Below are 20,324 nucleotides of genomic sequence, written 5' to 3' on the forward strand. Positions count from 1 at the left end.
AAGAGTCAGATTTGCAAGGAATGACATTATTATTCGGTTTCACAATTTCACTCCAGTGGATACATTTTCCTCCGCATTATTTATTTTGTGATGTTATCTATATTTGGAGAAAATGAGGCACTATGAGAGTGTTTTTTTCAGACCTTCTGGGAAGCTTTAATTTTCTAAAAACATTGTTCTTGATATTACACATAACCTCTGGGAGTTTTTTCCCCCTTCATGGTTTTACCTGCAGGCCAGGTGAGGCCAAGGTTGTGGGTGATAATGTGGCGCCGTGGCTTAGTTGGTTAAAGTGCCTGTCTAGTAAACAGGAGATCCTGGGTTCGAATCCCAGCGGTGCCTTCTTCAGGGTCAATAAGATCCCCTAGTAGTGGCTCATTTTCAGCACCTAAACATGGATAATTCATGAGCTACCAGAGGATATCAATTACTGACAGTAGAGCTGTATAGATCAGATCAGACTTAATAAATGAATATGCAACAATTAACTAATTCAGAATTATTGATTAAATAACAGTTTAGACAATCATGATTAAACATTTAAACCTAGGCTAGCAAGATGATTTGCCCAGAACTCTCATATTGTTCAAACAGTCCTCTGCATTATTTGAGTATTAACGGTAGGCCTACAGCAGATTCTGAACAAAGTTGGTCACATAGCAATAAAAAAAATCACTAAATCAAGTCGCTTCACGTCGTATCGTATCATAGCGGATTGAGTGGTATCGTCAAATCGTGAATTGTTGCCATCACAATTGAAATTGCATGGTATTGTGTGGATGTCTGACGTGTACACGCCTAACAGATAGACTGATAGATTGTCATGTACTGGGAGTAAATATATATATATATATATATATATATATATATATATATATATATATATATATATATATTTATATATATATATATATAAATATAAATAAATCATAATAAGCTGAGTGTTTGGATACGAGTTAATGAAAAACGTATTACGCTTTGGATAGTAGTTAGCGTTGGCTGTTTTTCATTGCTCCATTTTTAAAAAATTAAAATCCTTGCCGATCTCGGAGGTATATATGACTATACCACTGCCCTGATGAATTCTTGATTTTGATTGGGGTCGATTCATTTTTCTAAAACAGCAGCTCGGACAGTAGTTCCGGCTGCAAGGCAAATCACAGATTTATATTAACGTGCTTGTTCTAATACGTTATCGTTTCTATAGAAACAGCTAATTCGCACGGACTTGTATGGTGGTAAGCGTAATGATAAAAATATACAAAACTGTTTATTATTCAACAAAGAAAGCATCCAATCATCGATATGGTGAGGGGTTTTTTTTTTGTTGTTGTAAAGAAATGTTTATTCAACGTTTAGGTAAGGAGTCTCCAGTGTCAGTGCTTTGTAGCTATACGTTTTCCACCACGAGAAAGTCTTGAGTTTAACTGGCCTAGGACCAGTGTGTGCTGTTGGATCAGCCAGTTTATAAAAACAACGGGATGTTCGGGATTCCTTATCGAATTAGAAATCAAGTCTGAGTGCTCAGTTGGCTCCTGCGTTGAGTGGGGTAGAGTGCTGCGGGTCGGAAAAGCGCCGGACCGGATGAACGTCGCTGAAAGTATGGTGGATATGGGAATAATTTAACAAGGGATTTAGCAGATAAATAACAAAGATGGTATCTCTCTCATACGCTCACCACTGGACCGGCGTCTATTCCGTTCTTATTCGCTGTCTCCATGTCTACGAGCCCTGACTGCCAGCATTACACGCAAGACAGGAAATCGAGTATTTCTTCAGCTCGCTTAAATACTCAGCACACGTGAGTGAGAGATATCTGCAAAACAATTTTAATTGACCGATCTCCGCACAACATCATGTCCATATAAACAGGTGTTCTCTTTTACGCATGTATCAGGAGCATGCATGTAAACGGTCACGAGAATTATAGCGATCCACAGAAAATATGATTCTGATCAGTCACAGACACTCTTTTCCCAAAATTAGAAACTACGTTTAGAAATATTTAAAAAAATACGAGTATTCTGAACTGTATGAACTAATATAGCGCAATAATACACTTCATATACAATACGAATCTTACAAAATGACAACACCGACATTTACAGAGAGATCTATAAAATAACAATACAGGCACAAAACACCCCGGATATATACATATATACCTGTACATACGTGATAATACACTGGAATTCAAATGAAACATTCTTTATGACTGTCAGTGGAACAGACCCGAGGTCGGCAATTAAAATGAAAAGAAAAAAAAAAAAAAGGAAGGATAGCATCACAAACCGATAGCAAAAGAAGACAGACTGCTCGTGCTGGTCGCATCCAGGTAATAATGAAAGAAATAGAAATAAAGAAAGAAACAGAAACAGGCCTAATACACACCTCTGAGGTCACCTTATGGTAATTAAAGGTTTGAAAAGTGACAATTAATCCAACTAGAGCCGGTTAATGAGGTCCAGATGAAGGGAGACGACCGCACTAAATGTCAGCCCTCGCATCACTGATCCGAACCTGAGATGTGTGAGAGTGTGTGTGTGTGTGTGTGTGTGTGTGTGTGTGTGTGTGTATGTGTGTCGATGAAAGAGTTGGGGATGATTCAGGATTTGGACAGGCTATTCTTCATACTCAAGTACTTCACAGAGTGCAGTCTTCTGTCTCTGTTCTTCGCTCTCAGGCTGGATATAATGATTAAAATATTTGCATGTCAGAAAGGTTCCTGATTATGACATGTCCCGAAACCATAAATGGGAAAACCTGTCCTTTTACCCCAGTCTCCTTCGCTAGGGCTAGCTACTTGAATGACTAAGAACATCAGCATTCACATCAGGGACACACCAGACCACATGTCTATTTAACACCGAGCATCTAAACTCCACAGCATTCCATTGCTATGCCGTTCACGTTGTGATGATGACCAGTTCAGGATTGAGCTCGACCCAGGAGTGTGGGAGAGGTCTGGATTGTTGGATATTAGGCCGTTCCGTCATCTCAAATGGTGGAGAAGTCGTCCATGCAGCCTGAGATACGGTGCGTGGTGGGGCTGCACTTGGTCAGCATGGTGATCTGGGTGTTGGAGGTGCTGCCGTTGCTGGCCAGAGAAGGCTGGTGGTATTTTGTGTTGGTGCCCAGAAACCTCTGCATGTGCCACCGTCGCCACTTCCGCTTGATTTCAGACTGCACCTGGAGCACAATTAGAGGAAAAAAATCTATTTTACGAGCTTTACACTATCATTACTGGGAAAAGATGTTTAACTATAACCACACAAGGTGATCATGTGCAGTCTGGGACACCACTTAAGCCAAAATTCTCAAGGAAATGCATGCTCGGTTTGTCGTAGGTGGTTTTCTGGGTGGAGATGGATGGGTTTTCCGATGCAAATGGGAATCATGTCAACGCTAAGTCCATTCAAACATGGATGCTTGGCCCCTAAATTGCTGATTGGCTGACAGTATGTCACGCCAAAAGTTCAACTGGACATAAGAGCATAATTTCTTTGTTATAACTGTTATGTAATTAAACATGACTTTAACAACGTTCTGTACGTCACTGTAGTTCAAAATATATCCAGTGGATGGCGATAATGTATCAACAGTGCGTACTGGGTAAAAATGGTGGATAAAATAAAGACTAGCGAGATCTATTGCACGGCTGTACGCCGAGTCTCAATCTTTGAGATTATATCATTACAACTGCGTTTAAATTTACGAATGGCACCTAACTACTGGTTCGTTCGTACGATGGTTGATTAAAAAAACGAGGAATAATGTTTGTATTACCTCGCCGTTTAGGAAACAGTACAGGATGGCAACACAGAAGCCCTGAGGGAGGAAAAAAAAAACAGTTGAATAAATGACGAGAACAGCCCTGGATTCTTAATAAAAAATGACTTTACCGTCAACAAAATTTCATTTTTCAATCCAACCAACGTGAAATTACAGCATGAGAATAATAATAAAATGCATATTTAATACAAACCGAAAAGGATACGGTGCTGAAAAGCAGGCACATAGATTTCGAAAACGAAATGTGAAATATGTCGATTGTATATACAGTGCACGTACAGCTGTAGTACGAGCAGATTCTATGTCGTTATTTATTTATATTTGCCCAGCGAAACCTTTTATTGCTAAAAATGCTACAGTATTTAATTTATTGTGCAATTCGTCATAAGAACAGTAGCAGCTAATAAGACAGTCCTACTGAGTCCACACCGTGTGTTCTCTATGTTCTCCCTACAGCCCTTATAAATGGATTCCCAAAACAAACAGCTGGATCAGCGATGTTCCATAACCTTTCCTAATGCTTTGGGGAATTCTACTTATTCCAGCCAGTCCAACAGATTCGATATAACTATATTTACTGCTACGGACGTGGTCGTATTTTACTCTCTGCATACTTTATTAGACTCTGGAGAACGAAAGATGGGCTGGGCATGGCGTTTCTTTCCCCTGACAGCCATTTTTGGCTGAAAAACAAACAAGTCTGGTTAACGGGAGGGGGAATGCAGATCCCAGGATGTATTCATCACTGCTGCTGCCAGTTTATGGATTTTCCTGGCATTTCAGGAATCCGACCCAGAAGAACAACAATGAGAAAGAAATAAAGAAATTGTGTGTGTGTGTGTGTGTGTGTGTGTGTTAGAGAGAGACACACACACAAAGTTCTATCGCATACCTGAAAAGAGCCCAAGATAAGGTCAACCACCAGCCGCATGTAAGACCGTACGTGATGAGGCATGAAGGCAAAGATGATGTAGTTTATTCCAAACAGAGGGATCAAAAGCAAAGTCGATTTCGCCAACCTCCTGCGAAATTAGAGCGTAACAGGCGTGGAACATTCGCTCCCGTAATCATGAAGGATAACACACGGAGTCGGCAACCACGGTTACGTGAATACATACGTGAGGAAAGTCTTTTTCTTTGCTGTCAGACGTCATATAAACGTCACGTCACGTTAATCGCTGCGAATCTGGTCTAATTGAACAACATGGCTTCCACACTCTTTATTCGAGCTATATCAGCAGCGTATAAAAATAGCACTTGATCCAGCAAATCCTATTATTTTGCACTTGATCAATTCGTATTTAATTACACGCGCATCTGACAGTCATGTAGTACAGTCATGAGACACTCGGTCGAGGTCATGAAATGATCACGTGTGTGGGATGTAAGCTATTCGATAATTCTTTTAACTCACGATTAATAAAGTATGCCGATGTTTCGGTGAATTCGATGCGCTTTCCTGTCGAGAAAACGTACTGCTCTGAAGAATAAGCTGACCGAGCACTCATGCTACGCGTACAGCTCACTCTAACTGTTGTTCATGCATGATTTTAAGAATACATTTGTCGGTCCACAAAGTAAGCAACTCTTGTAATGTCATCGATGTGGGGGGGGGTGGACTTACTATATGGAGGATATTCTCTTTTCATTCATTAATTAATGAACAATGTCGTGTTTAAGCGTTCGATAAATTTCTTTCTAATACTTTCTATTTTTACTACCCAAAACATAAACTTCAGCGTGACACATTGTGGGAACAATAAACTGTCAGACAGAGGGCTCGCACCTCGCTCGAGCGGATATCGCACGCAAAAAATGTGCTAAAGATCAGAATTATGAGTCATAACACTGTTTTACTCAAACTCCGCTGCACATGCGCAACTCTTTGTACGGCGCCGTAGTCCGTAGTTCCGTCTGAGGTCTGAATACCGATGTGTGCATTTCCCCCCCCCACCCCGATTTTCAATTCAACATGCTGTTTATAAACCCTGTGAGGATGAGCCTTCTCTGATTTACGTCATGCGCTGCAAACTCACGAGTACTGGTTCGATTCGCTTCTGCCGATGTCCCTGCAGTTGATTTTCTGGCGGAGGATCCGGATGATGCATATGAAGAGGATGAAATTCAACTGCAAATATGGACATTCACTGATTATGACACATGTTCAGCTACGATTCCGGGCTATAGTAAAAGACTAAGCAACTCACCAGGATTGTTAGCAAAATGGGGGTTTTTATGATCCACCACAGATGGTCGTCAATGAAATCCCAACATCTGTAAAGGAAACAAGACAGTGCCATTTTGATATATTTTCCATATACATTCCGATTTTTCATTCTGACCTTCTTTTGGTTCGGACACGACGAATGCACTGGTTTAATGGTGCTTGGTTTAATTTGGTCAAAAATTTTAACTGATCACCCCCCCCCCCCCCCCCCCCCATACCCCCTCCCCCCCGACGTACGTCGAACGGAAGACCTTTTGTGACGTCTGAACTCTTTTGTTTTGTTTATGTGGCTTACAGCTAGTCTAATTCCTCACACACTTGGCTTGAAAAAAAAAAATATATATATATATATATATATATATATATATATATATATATATATATATATATATATATATATATATAGCTTATATATAAAACTCAGCTCGGCTCAAAAATACCAGCTGAGAAGAAATAATAAATTAAAAACGAAGTAAATGAATTACATTAAATTAGCATTAAAAAAATGATTAAAAAAAAAAACTAGAATATGAATAAATAAACAGGAAAAAGCATTCACTAATGAACTGACTGACTGAATTGTCTGATCAAATAAAATAAATAAATAAACGAATCAATACTATTACAATAAAAAAAAAAGAAATCTACAAATGTGTCTGGAAGTATATTATCACTCATATTATATATATATCACGTATATTATATTCCTTGTCGCTGATGTGGTAGCCTCAAGCGTACACCTTTTGTACCATTGGTACACGTCTTCTACAACGGTGCAAGTCCCGTCCAAAATCGACGTTTTGTGGCTTGTAGTACGAATACGTTCGCCTTGAGGTTAACTATAAGCTAGCGCGCTCCGAAACAAGGACAAAATTCGCATTTAAAAGAAATTTACGGTCTCTTTCTTCCACCGATACGGCTCGACACTTTTGATGACGTCATTCTGCACTCGTCATATTTCCCGTCCAATCAAACGCCCTCTGGAATCTGAAGTGTCCCGCGTCCGACGTGATAAAAATCCCCTTGCCAGAGCTGCGGTTGGATGTTACACGTTAAAGTTCAAACATTTTTGTAGCTTTTTGCTCCGAGTGTCCCCGAGTACCCGATACCAGAGGATGTGCAGTGGAAGGGTGTGACTGAAGCCGTTTTTAGCCCCGAGACGTCATTTTGTCCGTTTTTACAGAAAACGGTTTCAGAAACCACATGAGAAAGTCTGAGGAGTAAGCTTGAAGGGAGTGTGATGACTTCACGTATTAGTTATCTATCTTGGCTGGTCTACTGCATTTACAGAATGAGAATATTTGTGTAATTTAGGTGGGTTTTTTTTGTTGTTTTTTTTTGCCAAACACTCCGTTCACTTCCAGGCAGCATGATTCATAAACTGAAACCTGGATCTGACTTTCGCTGCTGAGCCGCACTGAACGTTATGTCTACCAGATTTACCGAGGGCAGTTAATCCTGTTTTCGATATATTTCCGAGGCTGTTTTACGAGAAGAAAACGGCTGGCTTGTATTTCCAGGTGGAACTACTACGTCTGTACGATGTTAATGGACGCTAAGTGTCTGTCTCTGTTTACTCTGAAGAGTATAGCACTGCTGGAATCGTTACAAATAATGACCGGCTATATATCCAGATATATTCACCCTAACACACACACACACAGATGTCATGCAAATAAGTGTCTGAGTGATTACGGTTTAATCACTGTAAGGTCCCAGGCGTGCTTGAGAGCTGCTGTTCGAAGCAGCTAACTTTGCTAAATGTATAAATACTTTATTTATTATTAGTAGTATTAGTAGTACTAGTACTAGTATTTGTATAGAACCTGCCATACATAAAGTACAAAGTGCTTCACATGGAAATTAAAAAGAATAAAAACAATTAGAGGCAAAATATGAGCAACAATAATCCGTGTATCAGCATGATATTTAACACTGTTATTGTTGATGTTATTTCCATCGCTTTTTCAGCACAGAATGCAAGCGATACCGTTAAAATGTTGCGCTGGTGCTACCAGCACCATGTTTTTTTTGTTTTTGTTTTAATCAAACTGACAATTTTGTACTAAACGCTATTGTGTAATGTTATGCAAGGGTGCTCAAACTTATGACCGCAGCACAGATTTCAATTGAAGAACAACAAGGCAAATATCTACCGTTCATTCGAGCTGAACTTTCCCCTCAGACGTACGCAGACGTAGAAACGCCATGCGTCGTACTAAAAGCACTTCCTGGTTCCGGTAGAACTGTAGCTCGATTAAAGTTACCACGATGTATATTTGTGTTTTTAGTTATGGTTTTTAGATTAGCGCCCGTCATTTCGAGTGATTATTTATGAGCATTACTAAAAAAGTAACCATAACAATACTGATGCTCTGTAATCTCATGATCTCGGCGTCATGTGATTTAAAACGAAACAATAACAACAACAACAACAACAAGAAAAACCCCGATACACTCAGGGATACCGGATATAAATCACACACCCTACGCTATGAACCACGGATATAATTATGCCATTAATTACAATGTTCCAAAGCGCAAACTTACGCTACGGAGTTATATTTACGGCATTTTTTAAAAAAAATAACAAAGTGCTCATCGAATCACTAATAAAGTGTAGTAACAGTGTGTTTAACACTGATACACACTTGAACTCACGTGTGAAGTCAATGTAATGACACACATAATCACATATACTGAGCCCATATACTACACAATTAACATCTTTCTTTTTTTTCAGGTTACACTTTGTTTGATTTGCTCTTGTTTACGCGTTATTTTCTACGGCAGCGTCCGTGAGAAGGATCAAACTAAGAACTGTAGCTTGTGCATGCGATGTTCTTGAATACCGGCTCGGCTCGCGCGAGCGTACGTTTTTTAGAGACGCCGTCACGTCGTCGTGCGCGGCCGTTAATCCTGAACCGGATTCGATTCTGGCTCGTCTGTAAAGCGGCTTCGAGCGAAAAGCGTTCGCGGGACGAATAAATTATACACGCACGCTCTGTTCTATAAATAAACAGTTCTGACCTTAGCGATGACACGCCATGTATTTCCAGTATAAAAGCAAAGCATTACAATGACATCACTAACGCCGAATCGTTTCTCGTCGGCTGTGTATATGCGTGCGTAAATTACGTATATACAGTATTAATGGACGTCGAGCTTGCTAGGACGCTGAACCGAAGCGTCGTAGGTGATGCTGCCTGAGCTCCAACTCATAAACACAGCGTTTACAGACCACCTAGCTTTGGATGGGAAGAAATGTGTTTTGACGCGACATTTCTTTTGTGTACACCAAACCCTGATAGTTAGTGTCTTCGAGGTTGAGTAAGCTTCCCGCGAGGCATCTGCACGCAACCGTCTTCAAGAATAAATGTTTGTGTGCGTTAAACAAATCTGCGTGGGGGTTTTTAAATGGCTCTGGGAAGAAAGATAAAAATAAATAAATAATAAAAACGACAAGCACTGAAGAAGCACTTACCCGACATCATGCAAGTAGACTTTAGTAATGCTCCATATGGTGATGAAGAGAGCTGGGACTCCTGGTAGAAAGAAACACACACATGGGCAGGGTGATAAAGCTGACATTCAGTCGTTCAGTCGCTGTTTTAATTTTCTAAGCACAACGTAACAGGGCACCTGGTCTCCAAAAAAATATTTCAGCTGATGCATTTTATTTGAAGGTGTTTTGAGCTAGGGAGTGGAGATAGCTGGACTTGCATGTTCATCTTCAAAATGTTTATCCGAAATATCTGAAGGGTTTGTCAGTTCTATTACACTCTGCTTTTTAAATGGTGTGTGTGTGTGTGTGTGTGTGTGAGTCACTCCGGTGATATCATGAAACTGTTATGACACTGCGATCCAGTGGTATGAATCGGTGTACATAGTTTTTCTCACAGGACCAGCGGAGTCCTTGCTGCCTTAAGTGCGTTTTTTTTTCTTCTTCTTTCTTTTTTCTTTCATGATCGCTGTGTCAGTCTTCTGGAGCGCTCGCCGAGATCTCAGATGTCACGTCGACCTTTTATTCCACTTTGCACAGGTTGCATATGTTGTTTTTGATTTCACGCGGTTGAAAAGTCGGACCACCGAGAGCGAAACTCGAGGCCCTTTGATATCGCATCGCATCGTTTTGGAAGCGTAGTACTCGACGGTACGGCGTTAATGAAACCTAGCGCGACTCGTATTCGTATCGGGTTATATATCATATTCTATGTTGCTTATTAGTGGCTCTTACACTATAGTGCTGTTAGTGCTGCAAATCAAAGCTTTATAATAATGATAACGATAATGAGACTTTATTGGTCACATGTACAGTAGAGCACAATGACATTGTTCTTCGCAGATCCCAGCCTGTCAGGAAGTTGGGGTCAGAGCGCAGGGTGAGCCATGATACAGCGCCCCCTGGAGCAGAGAGGGTTAAGGGCCTTGCTCAAGGGCCCAACAGTGACAGCTTGGCAGTGCTGGGGCTTGAACCCCCGACCTTCCGATCAGTAACCCAGAGCCTTAACTTCCGATCAGAAGTCCAACGTCAACGTTATTGTTTCTATAGAAGCAACTAACATCGGAACTACCAGCTGTCTGTATGGAGATATTTAAGGAAGGAGTCTCCAGTGTCTTTGTACCACTCCTTAATAAAGCCTTTTAGTAACTTTTAGTTGTCCACCTAGAGTTCGTGGCCAGAAAAGGTAGGCTTTGCACTTTGTGAGTAACAAGCTGCATTGTTTTGTTTTATTTCCTTCAAGAGAAAGTAAGCGAAAGAAAGGAACAATTGTTTATAGCAACTGCTATAATGGAAGTAATCCATAACAGTAGTAACTACGCTGTTTCGCAGACACTGCACATAATTAAAGGCAACTATAAACCGATAAAACGTACGTGTCGTGCTTTAATGATTGAAAAATGGAAAGGTTGGCGAATTGCTGTAGTATAAGAGGAATAAAACACTTCAGAATGGGCTGTTATAGGAAAATAATCAACTTCAGGATTACGTTGGGCTACACCCGCTACCCCATGGTCGATTTTTTTCCCCCTATAACAGCACAGCACGGGGTGTTTTGTTCCTTACACAACTGGACGCTATAAGTTCCATGACAGTAATAAATACAGGCTGTTTTGCTGAACTCTGGTTAAAAAAAACAACAACAACAAAAAAAAACCCAACACAATTTATCTTCCTAATAAAACTTTGTTTATGGTTAGCGTACTATAATCTGATTCTGACTTCAAGCTGAACTTCCAAACGCAGCTGTTGCTACAACGACATCGAACCAGCTTCGTCGTAACCATGCTGTTGATTACGGACATCACAACAACTGTAAATCTGAGCTTGCTCACTCACCCCAGCCAATCAGGATGTACCACCAGAAATACTTCTTGTGGGAAAAGAAGGAGACGGCGAGGAGTGCGTGTAAGTAGAGGCCCTCCACAAGCAGCCAAAAGAAGCTGGCCATGATGCCGTACTGGAAGAACACCATCGCAGCCTTGCATCCTACCTGTAATAAATAAAGCCCATGTTTACTATCGTTTAACTGCGTGTGTATATACAGCATCACATTTCGGCAACGTTTATATAAAGAGGATGTTTTGCTTTACAGCTGCGTTAACATCAGGGAAGGAAGTGTTGTGTAATGACAGTAAAAAAAAAAAAAAAAACGAAAAAAAAGAGGATTTTAGAGGGAAGTGAAAGTCATTCATCAGATAAAAATTAGTGTCAGAGTTCTTAAGGTTGCGCTGTTAGACCGGGACGATATATTGTGATAAGGAAATATCGAGATACTGACAATACAAAAAAGCCGGACACACTTCGAACATGTTACAAGAGTAAAACAGGACAGAGAAATTTCTACACAGGTTAGAAATATTCTAGTAGATTCCTTAGCCAAATAACGAATACTTGTAGTGTATATCTAAATAAAGAAAAGTTATTTTCGAAAGACAGTCCCTCGAGGATTTCCAAGCGTTTTTTGCACCAGATCTGCGAGTCTAAGGGTGCTTTGACACTTATTTTCTGACAAGCGCCTCATGTGATACGCACACTGTAACCACGACAACGCTGCTCCAAGTCCTAGCTGATGTCAGCTTACTAACTAGCCTAGCTGAAGTGAAATCTGATTGATTATTGAGTAATGAAGAACTTTATATTCACTCACTAGCAAGATTCATTTTTTTCACATGCACTCTGTCCTCAATGTTTGTTTTTGGTGCTTGTCCCCAGAACTTGCTTCCTGATTGGTCAGGAGGTTAAAAAAACAATAAAAAATACAAAAAAAAAAAAAAAAAGGCACTTCAGGTCACTAGCAGCTATCTGAAAAGTTGAAATTCTTTCAATTTTGTAAACTCGACTGTGATTAAGAAGGGAAAAAAAAATACACAGGTGGCAGATTCCCAAAGAATTCCATGTAATAACAGCAAATCTGAAAACAGCCTCGTGTAGCGAACACGTAATGAACGCCTGTCTCAACCAAAATCACTTCAGATACGTCACGTAAAAGTGATCGTGTTTTTCCCCCCTGATAATTCGATCGGCTAATCGATATTCAAATGTGTTTAAAGAGTAAAACTCTGAAGTAAATGACACTTTGAATACAACTTTTAAAGGAATTTGTTCTAGTAGCGGCATTACAACATGATGAGCCATCAACAAAGCTAGCTAACAAATTTAGCTAGCACTAGCACTTATCAGCAGACCTAGCAACTATTAGCTCGCCCGCTTAGCAAGTTGTAGAAAAACAACACGTATCTACAAAACGCATCTACTTGTAATACAACTTTTGTACTAGCTAAAATGTCGCTTGTTGTTGTTAGCCGCTGAGGTGAAAATAAGCTCGCTAGCTAAAATAACTGACGAGTACAGCAGTTCAAATGAAATGATAGCTTGTTCTGTACAAGTACCGTTAAAAGAACGCCAGAAGCTGTTAATGTGTTCTAACTGCCTCTTTAAATGTGACAGGAGTTTATATTCCACCTCACAAATGCTAACCGTCTGCGCTGTTGAAAGGACAACATCAAACCCTGACACATATTTATTTAGTGTCTTTAGAATAACGGCCTGATCTGGGACCTGCTCTTTTCAATTCCGTCTGTTTGATTACCGTTATCAGCCGTTATCAGTGTGGCTTTGCCTATCAGAAGTAGTGCCATAAAGCCTGACCGCCGCATGGAACATTTCTAGGGCTCTTTAATCAGGCGTGGTGTGTTGACCAGCGCTGGATGAGTGGGTGAGCTGGAGGAACTGGAGTGTTTGTACATCGCCACTGTGACAGACGTAATGGATCCTTCTGGCCAGGCGACACGTGGAGTGTTTATACAGTAGATTACCGACACAGGCCTATAAATGTTATAAACAAAGGCCTATAACGACGACTGTGCTGCCATTAGAAAATAATTAACAACAGCGTGGTGAGATGCGGCTCGATGCGAAGCAGAGTTACTCTAACCAACCTGAGGTCGATCGTTTATCTATATAAACACACCCTGAAGTGTTTTATTCCTCTTATAAATCAACAATTCTCCGACCAATCGGCTTGTTGCTAACAAAACACAAAACGCGTTACGTCTACGTCCAAGTCGACTGCAGCAATAGAATACGATAACGTATTAGAACGAGTTCGTTCATATAAACCTGCGATTTGCCTTGCAGCCAGAAACAGCACTTTCTGACCAATCAGGATCAAGCATTCAGCAACGCTGGGGTTATAATCCATAATAGCACACAAGAATCAAACCAAACCAGTTGTGGCTGCTGTGTAGCAAAGAGCAAACATGGGCTCGTTACACACACTGATTAGGCAGACCATTAGCAACATCTACAAACTCTATGAAGGATCTGGCAAACACTGTGCCTCACAGTAACCTAGCAAAAAAAAGCCCTGGTTTAACACTGTTAGTTTCAGGGAAGGGTAAAGTTCTCTCATGCTCCACAGCTGTCAGTGCTCACCTCAGATAGCAGACATACTAGTCATTTAGGGTTAATAAAAAAAGAGGCGTGTGACTCATAGTAAACATCTTGTGGTAGGATGTGGATCAATATAATTCAAATATTTACCAGTTAATCCAGGACTTTACACATGAGACACATTTGGTTATAAATCAAACGGCAATTTGTCCGTTGTCTCTTGTTGGCGTGTAGCGAGCGCAACTGTTGACGCCTGTGGGTGCATACCGTGCAGCTGTTCCGAGTAGCAGGATAAAGCTTCTAAAGACAGCTAGCTGACCACAACTTGGATAAAACATTAGATAAAATCAGTGTAAAAATTGGTTGTTTGGGGGGTTTTTTTTTTGTACATGATACTAGATTCGCTCTCAGATTAGCAAAGCAAGTTAACTGTACTAGCTGAGCAGAGACACCGAAGATCTCTACTACTTCCTCCCAAGCTATGTAATGGAATTTTTTCCCCCATCACATCTCTATACATTTAATAAGACGTCATATATGACCGATGGCAAAAGAGTCAGACTTCTTAAAGACTCTCGGAAAAGCAGCAAATCACAGCCTGAGACACGAATGTGCTAGTCATTCATGGAGAATTCCAAAAAGCACAAGGGCGTGTATATAAAATGGCATTAAAAGTCAGTGTGAGGCTAAAACCGCTAACTCACGCTGCGCCGCGGGTCTGTGCAGCCGGAGTTCGTCACCCGCAGGCGGATTTCTTTTCATTGGGTGTCATTTGTTTGCCGGATTTGGAAAGGGCTCCTGAGAGGATATCAGCCAAAAAAGCTCTAAAAGCCTCCCATCATTGATCCCAGAAGAGAAATGGAACTGTGAAAGGCGTGAGTGCGAACCCTTAAGGCTTCACTGCAGGTCTCGAACGATATAAAACTGTCTCGCACTAGAGAAATTTAGACACGTTAGCAGGGTGTAAAGCCATGGCTCAGACGCATGACTAAGAAAAAACCCAACAGTCTCAAAAACAAAAACAAAACAAACCCTCCCCCACAGGAAGCTGTAATACAGATCAGTATTACTCAAGAGTTTAGGGATTTACAGAACGTACGAAAAACTAAAGTAATTAAAGATGAACATAAAATGTAAAAAGTATAATACATTAAAACAGGCCCTGGAAGAAATGTCTATATATATATATATATATATATATATATATATATATATATATAAGCTTGAGCTGCTATCTCTCCCAGCTCCCAGAGAACCACGAAGGTGAAGCTGAAGGTCATTTAAAGGCTTAGTTCTAACAGAGAGAGTCAGGGTCGATTAGCTTTGTTTATGCTCGTTATTGAAAGTCTTGTTGAAAATTAAATGTGTATTTATTTATTAAATTTGGCCTCTAATTGCGTTAATCTTGAAAATTTTACGCACAAAAAAATCTTACAAGTTACAGAGCGCTGACACCGGAGACTCCTTCTAGAAACCTGAAATAAACATCTCCTTAGTATGTGTTTTTATGTGTTAAGTAACATCACGTTTTTTTTAATCTGTTAATAAGATAGACTTGTGTGCGACATCCGCCATTCAAACCCCTGTTCATTTGATGCTACTATAGAAATAAATACGATAACAAACCAGAGCTTGTAACCAGAGCTACAATCGGAGCTGTTCGTATTTAAGAAAGAAAGAAAGAAAGAAAAAAAGGCATAATAATGCACAGTAAGACAATGTTTTGTTCCTAAATTGGTGGAACGATTGCGATATAGTCAGGCTAAGTGATTGGAATTTCAACACTGAGAAAAAATATGGTGTTTTAATCAGTGAAATCATTCAAGTTAACCCAAAAACGAAAGAATTATGTAGTGAAAGTGCTTACAGAACCAGAATTGCACTCATCTGGATCCATCTCATAGAGCGCCACATCCTTCATTATCACCGCGATGGCCTTCAGGATGAACGACAGGAAGAGGTGAATGTGGATGTAGTTCCTCGTACAGTGGAGTTTCCTGGACACCATAAAACCATTATTTCACACCTCACACCTATATATCTTTCATCTATACTACCGGCTCTGTGACACGTCCTGTTCCAGCTATTAGAAATTGCTCAAGAGCGCATCCGTTTACGCAGAGACCTTCTGGTGCGTGTTGTTTTCGCTCGGGGAAACGAGAGCATGAGCGAGGCCTGTTTTCCTGTTTAATTGACTGTGATGCATTAAAAGTCACAAAAAAAGGGAATCTACTTGAGACGTGGCAAGCAAACGGAGGTTTGTTATCATTACCAGAGCCACCTCTGCGTGACGGGAAAGAGACGACGTGAAACGGACGCCGTGTTGCTCGCGTTGTAGGCGATGACAGAGACCTGAAAATATGACTCGTTCTGAGCCATTTTCTGCCAATCGTGACGTTTTTTAATGGAGGGTAAAGTTGCGTAAAGCGGTGACATTCAGTGACGCATCGCAACGGCGCCGAGGAAAGCAAACGGCTGCGTGCTGTGAGCGGTTCGAACCGGTGGGACATTGTTGGCTTACCTGAAAAAGCACAAAATGAAGATGGCGAAGACGAGGGACGTGAGAGATACGGCGTGGCCGATGGTGTATCCGATCCTCACCGAGCGCAGGAAGTGAGGGAAATCCTGCACACAGCACACACTCATCGCTATCTACAGGTTCAAAATACTAACAAGTATGCACAACAACTTCACAAACGTTTTATTCCTCTTATACCACAGCAATTTGGGAATTTTTATTCATTATCATTATTCATTAAGTGGAAGCTGCATCACACCACCCATGCACTATCTTGACAACGCTGTCCGTCAACGCTCGGCGTAAAAACAGGACGGAGACGGGTGAGGGAAGCCTCGGTGAGGCCAACAGTCACTCTGAAGGAGCTACAGAGTACAGTGGCGGAGCGTGGAGGGAAGGTTTTTTAAAGGAATTCCCGATCATACGCACCATGTCCACCTCGGTGACATTGAGGCTGTAGCCGCAGTTCTCAGCACTCACAGCGGGGTCGATGTCCATCCATCCGTCCTCTGTACATAACCTTGATATATTACCTACACAAAGAAGACAGGAATGAACTAAGGAAAAGATGAAAGGATGAAACACTTTCTACTCTCCAGAGAAGAAGCCGAAAACAGCGAGCGTAGATAAAGTTGAATAATCCTTCGCAATTTTGAAATAGAACAAAACATGGACTGATCTCAATTCCCAGATGTTCCCATCATTAACAGTTCCTCTACGGTTTGCCCGTTCCATTAAGGTTGTGAAATTAAACCCTGCTGATAACCTTCGGCGTTTCCTAACCGGACTGAGTCACGATGTCTTCTTCAAAAACGGAGGAGAGAGCCGAGAGTCTTGGAGTTAAACCCTGATAAACGTTCGTGGATATTAGGGCCAAAAGAGAGCGGAAAAAGAGTGTCTGAACGGGGTCTGATTTATTACGGACGACGAGAGGACGAGATATTCTTCATCTCCAGAGTGACTCACCTCTTCTCTCCACAAAAAAAAAAAAAAAGACTTAAATATAGTTTTAAACTTTTCATTTCCACCTGCAGGAGGTGACTCATGAAGTCAGCAGGGATCATTATGCTACTTTCAGAGAGACCCAGGAGGTGAGAGTTAGTTCTGGACACTTCTTACCGCTTTTTTTTTTTTTTTTTTCGCACTTTCGACTGGAGCGGTCGAAGTACTCCTCTTCATAACTAATGCGATTTTGCTTGAGAACTTTCCTTCGACGGCTTAATTGGATCGTATAACCCGAACTGCAATGACTTTCTTAAAAGTCGTCTCTAAAAAAAACCGACGAGATGAAACGTGGGCTCTTCTGTCCAATTGAAGATTTTCTAATTAAAGTTGAGTTAATGTGTTACTTTGCTTTTGAACTTCGGTATTATTCACCGCAATTAGAGAGACGGACTGAATAAAACATTGTCTCTGCGTCTAGAAAATTCTCCTCTAATTAGAGCTCTATTTACTCCTGAGGAACACGAGAATCAAGGCGTAGAAATATCTACAGCGTTAGGTAAATGTCACAGGACGCTGACGCTCCAAATACAATATCTAACTCTTTGTGATTAGTCTAATTGTTTTCCATTAACCAGTGCGTCTACATTCTTGTTCTCACGTACGACTTTGTAATTGTCTAGCTTCCTGATGTCCTAGATTTCTTCCTTCTGATTATTTGTAATGATGATCTGAAGTGTTTCAGTATTTCTTAAACTCGTTTATAGGCTGTTACAATCTTTTTCATTTCAAAAAAAAATCTCCGAACAATGCCGTCTTGCTCGTATTTCACCAAATTCCCCATTACGTATCGCAAAAAACGGCTTTACATATTGCTTCATTACTCACACGACGTTCCTTCTCTTGACTTTCCTAAACCATTCTGGTTTTAGCCGCTTCCCCATTTAGATCCTCATCATGAATCTACCTCGGCTGAGTCGATACGCCTGGATATCGAACGCATCAGCATCGACTTCCACATCTGGCTTAAAATACAGCTGCATTATTACAGTACAGTGGGGGGGGGATGACTTTCTCTAAATGTTGAAATTCAGGGTAATCAGGGATAACGAGCACCAGGTGAGCATCATTAATCACGAATCGTTAACTACCAAAGCAACAAGGAAACCAAAACAGGAAACACTGACCATATAAGGACAAAGCAGAGCTCATGACCGAACCCTCATGACTCGTTCGGTATTTATTCAGATGATGATATCTATGCTACGTTAATTGTGGTTGCATTAAACTAGAATGTTACTCTACACCGTACAAAAATGACTGCAAGGTTTATATTAACGTGCTCATGTTCTAATATGTTATTGATTCTGTGGTAACAGCTTTTTTGGAATTTTTTGCATTCGCATTTTTTGGAAGGAGTCTCCAGTGTCAGTGCTTTGTAACAGTCAGAGGAGAAACTGTAACTTTAAATTTTCCATGACAGGGCTGTCTGAGGTCAGAGATCAACTTCGCTTTTTTCGCAGTTGGCTGCTATAACATAAACGATCTCCGGAACAAACTGGGGCATTTATGGGGCATGAAAAAAATCTTTAGGACATGCTGTGGTTAAAAAAATAATACATTGTCCTGTAACAACTTAACCCAAGTGTTTTATCCCATATATATATATATATATATATATATATAATTACAGAGACTGCAATAGTAATCATAATTCCACAGAATGGAGAGAGAATCGATCCAACAGAGATTACTAAGGTAAAAGTAATCTCTGCAGAGATATATTAAAGTAATCAAAATGTAAAGCGAAGCATCATCTGTCAACTAAAAGCTGCATGAATACTGAACACACCGAATAGACGATCCATCGATTTGTTATCACGTGTTCAAGGCAGCTCGTTTTCTTCATGAATAAGGAAGGTGGTCAATCGCTCTGTAGGGAACATGCTGTGAGTGCTTGGAAAAGTCTGACATTGGTGATATCTCTGGATTTCCTCAGGAAGCAGCTGAATCGCTCTCCCTGTGGAACGGGTTTAATTGATGATGGTCTCGATTCGTCCGGAATTTCAACCCGCGTTTAATCAGCCAGAGTAGAGACGCGGGCTCTAAAAAGCGTTCGGCTCACGAAGCTTATCTACGTTATGAAAATGACCTTGAAATAGTCAAATGTAAAAAGAAATAAAAACATTTGAAACATACTTTGAAACATAAGAGCGCCAGTGATAAGGCAAAAAATATATATATATATATATCACATCATTTCAATGTTATACAGAATAACACGCCACGATATATATACAGACAGAATGGATTCTGATTTATCTTTTTTTATTTTTTGCTCCAATACTTATAGAACGATGATGAAAAACGTATTTTACAAAGAAAAGGAGCGGTAAACAACTACAATTGTAAACAACTACCATATGCATATTTAGTCTAGTCTAGTACGTTACTCTACACAGGATAAATAACCAAGAAAAAGTTATAAAAGCTTCCACACCTGAACAAATCATTATTTTACAAACAAGTTATTATATCGCAATATCGATATCATACGATCATATCGCCCAGCTCTTGTGGAATGCTTTTTTTTTTTTTTTTTTTTTTTTTTTTACAGATGCACATGATATAATCAGGATTAGAATCTGTTGGCATTATGATCCACCATGTATACAGGATTTGTTCCTTGCCAGAGGAATGCTTTCATCAGGCCAAAGAACGAGAACAGGTAGTTGGGCATATTGTGCCGTTTCAGTGAGAGCTTTGTACAACTTGTGAAACGACAAGTTGACCAATCTCACAAGTGCAAGGAAGCTAACATGTGAGAATTCCAAGAGCGTATCGTAACCGGCGTCATCAATCACTTCATACTGAGTACTGCAAAGTCTTTCTGCATTGCTGAGTGTTCTTGGAAGATCTGAGTGTTTAGGAGTTTCCTGAAAGTTATA

General features: G+C 40.4%; 1 protein-coding gene and 1 non-coding gene across 2 annotated transcripts in view; one reads left to right on the forward strand and one right to left on the reverse strand.

Moving 5' to 3' along the window:
* The first annotated feature begins 268 nt into the window (after positions 1-268).
* trnat-agu (transfer RNA threonine (anticodon AGU)) lies at positions 269-342 on the forward strand. Its single transcript has one exon. It is a non-coding gene; the product is annotated as a tRNA-Thr (tRNA).
* A 1,464-nt stretch (positions 343-1,806) lies between these two features.
* The window catches only part of vipr1a (vasoactive intestinal peptide receptor 1a), a 30,256-nt gene continuing 11,738 nt past the window's right edge, over positions 1,807-20,324 (reverse strand). The window contains exons 4-13 of the mRNA XM_017496293.3: positions 16,864-16,967; positions 16,438-16,541; positions 15,784-15,913; positions 11,361-11,514; positions 9,504-9,564; positions 6,000-6,066; positions 5,829-5,920; positions 4,685-4,814; positions 3,787-3,828; positions 1,807-3,189 (exon numbers count right to left, since the gene is read on the reverse strand). Coding sequence (XP_017351782.1) covers positions 2,998-3,189; positions 3,787-3,828; positions 4,685-4,814; positions 5,829-5,920; positions 6,000-6,066; positions 9,504-9,564; positions 11,361-11,514; positions 15,784-15,913; positions 16,438-16,541; positions 16,864-16,967 — 1,076 coding nt within the window. The 3' untranslated portion in view covers positions 1,807-2,997. The remainder of the gene's footprint in view (positions 3,190-3,786; positions 3,829-4,684; positions 4,815-5,828; positions 5,921-5,999; positions 6,067-9,503; positions 9,565-11,360; positions 11,515-15,783; positions 15,914-16,437; positions 16,542-16,863; positions 16,968-20,324) is intronic.

Source organism: Ictalurus punctatus, chromosome 20 (assembly GCF_001660625.3).
Source record: "Ictalurus punctatus breed USDA103 chromosome 20, Coco_2.0, whole genome shotgun sequence".
Classification (NCBI taxonomy): Eukaryota; Metazoa; Chordata; class Actinopteri; order Siluriformes; family Ictaluridae; genus Ictalurus; species Ictalurus punctatus.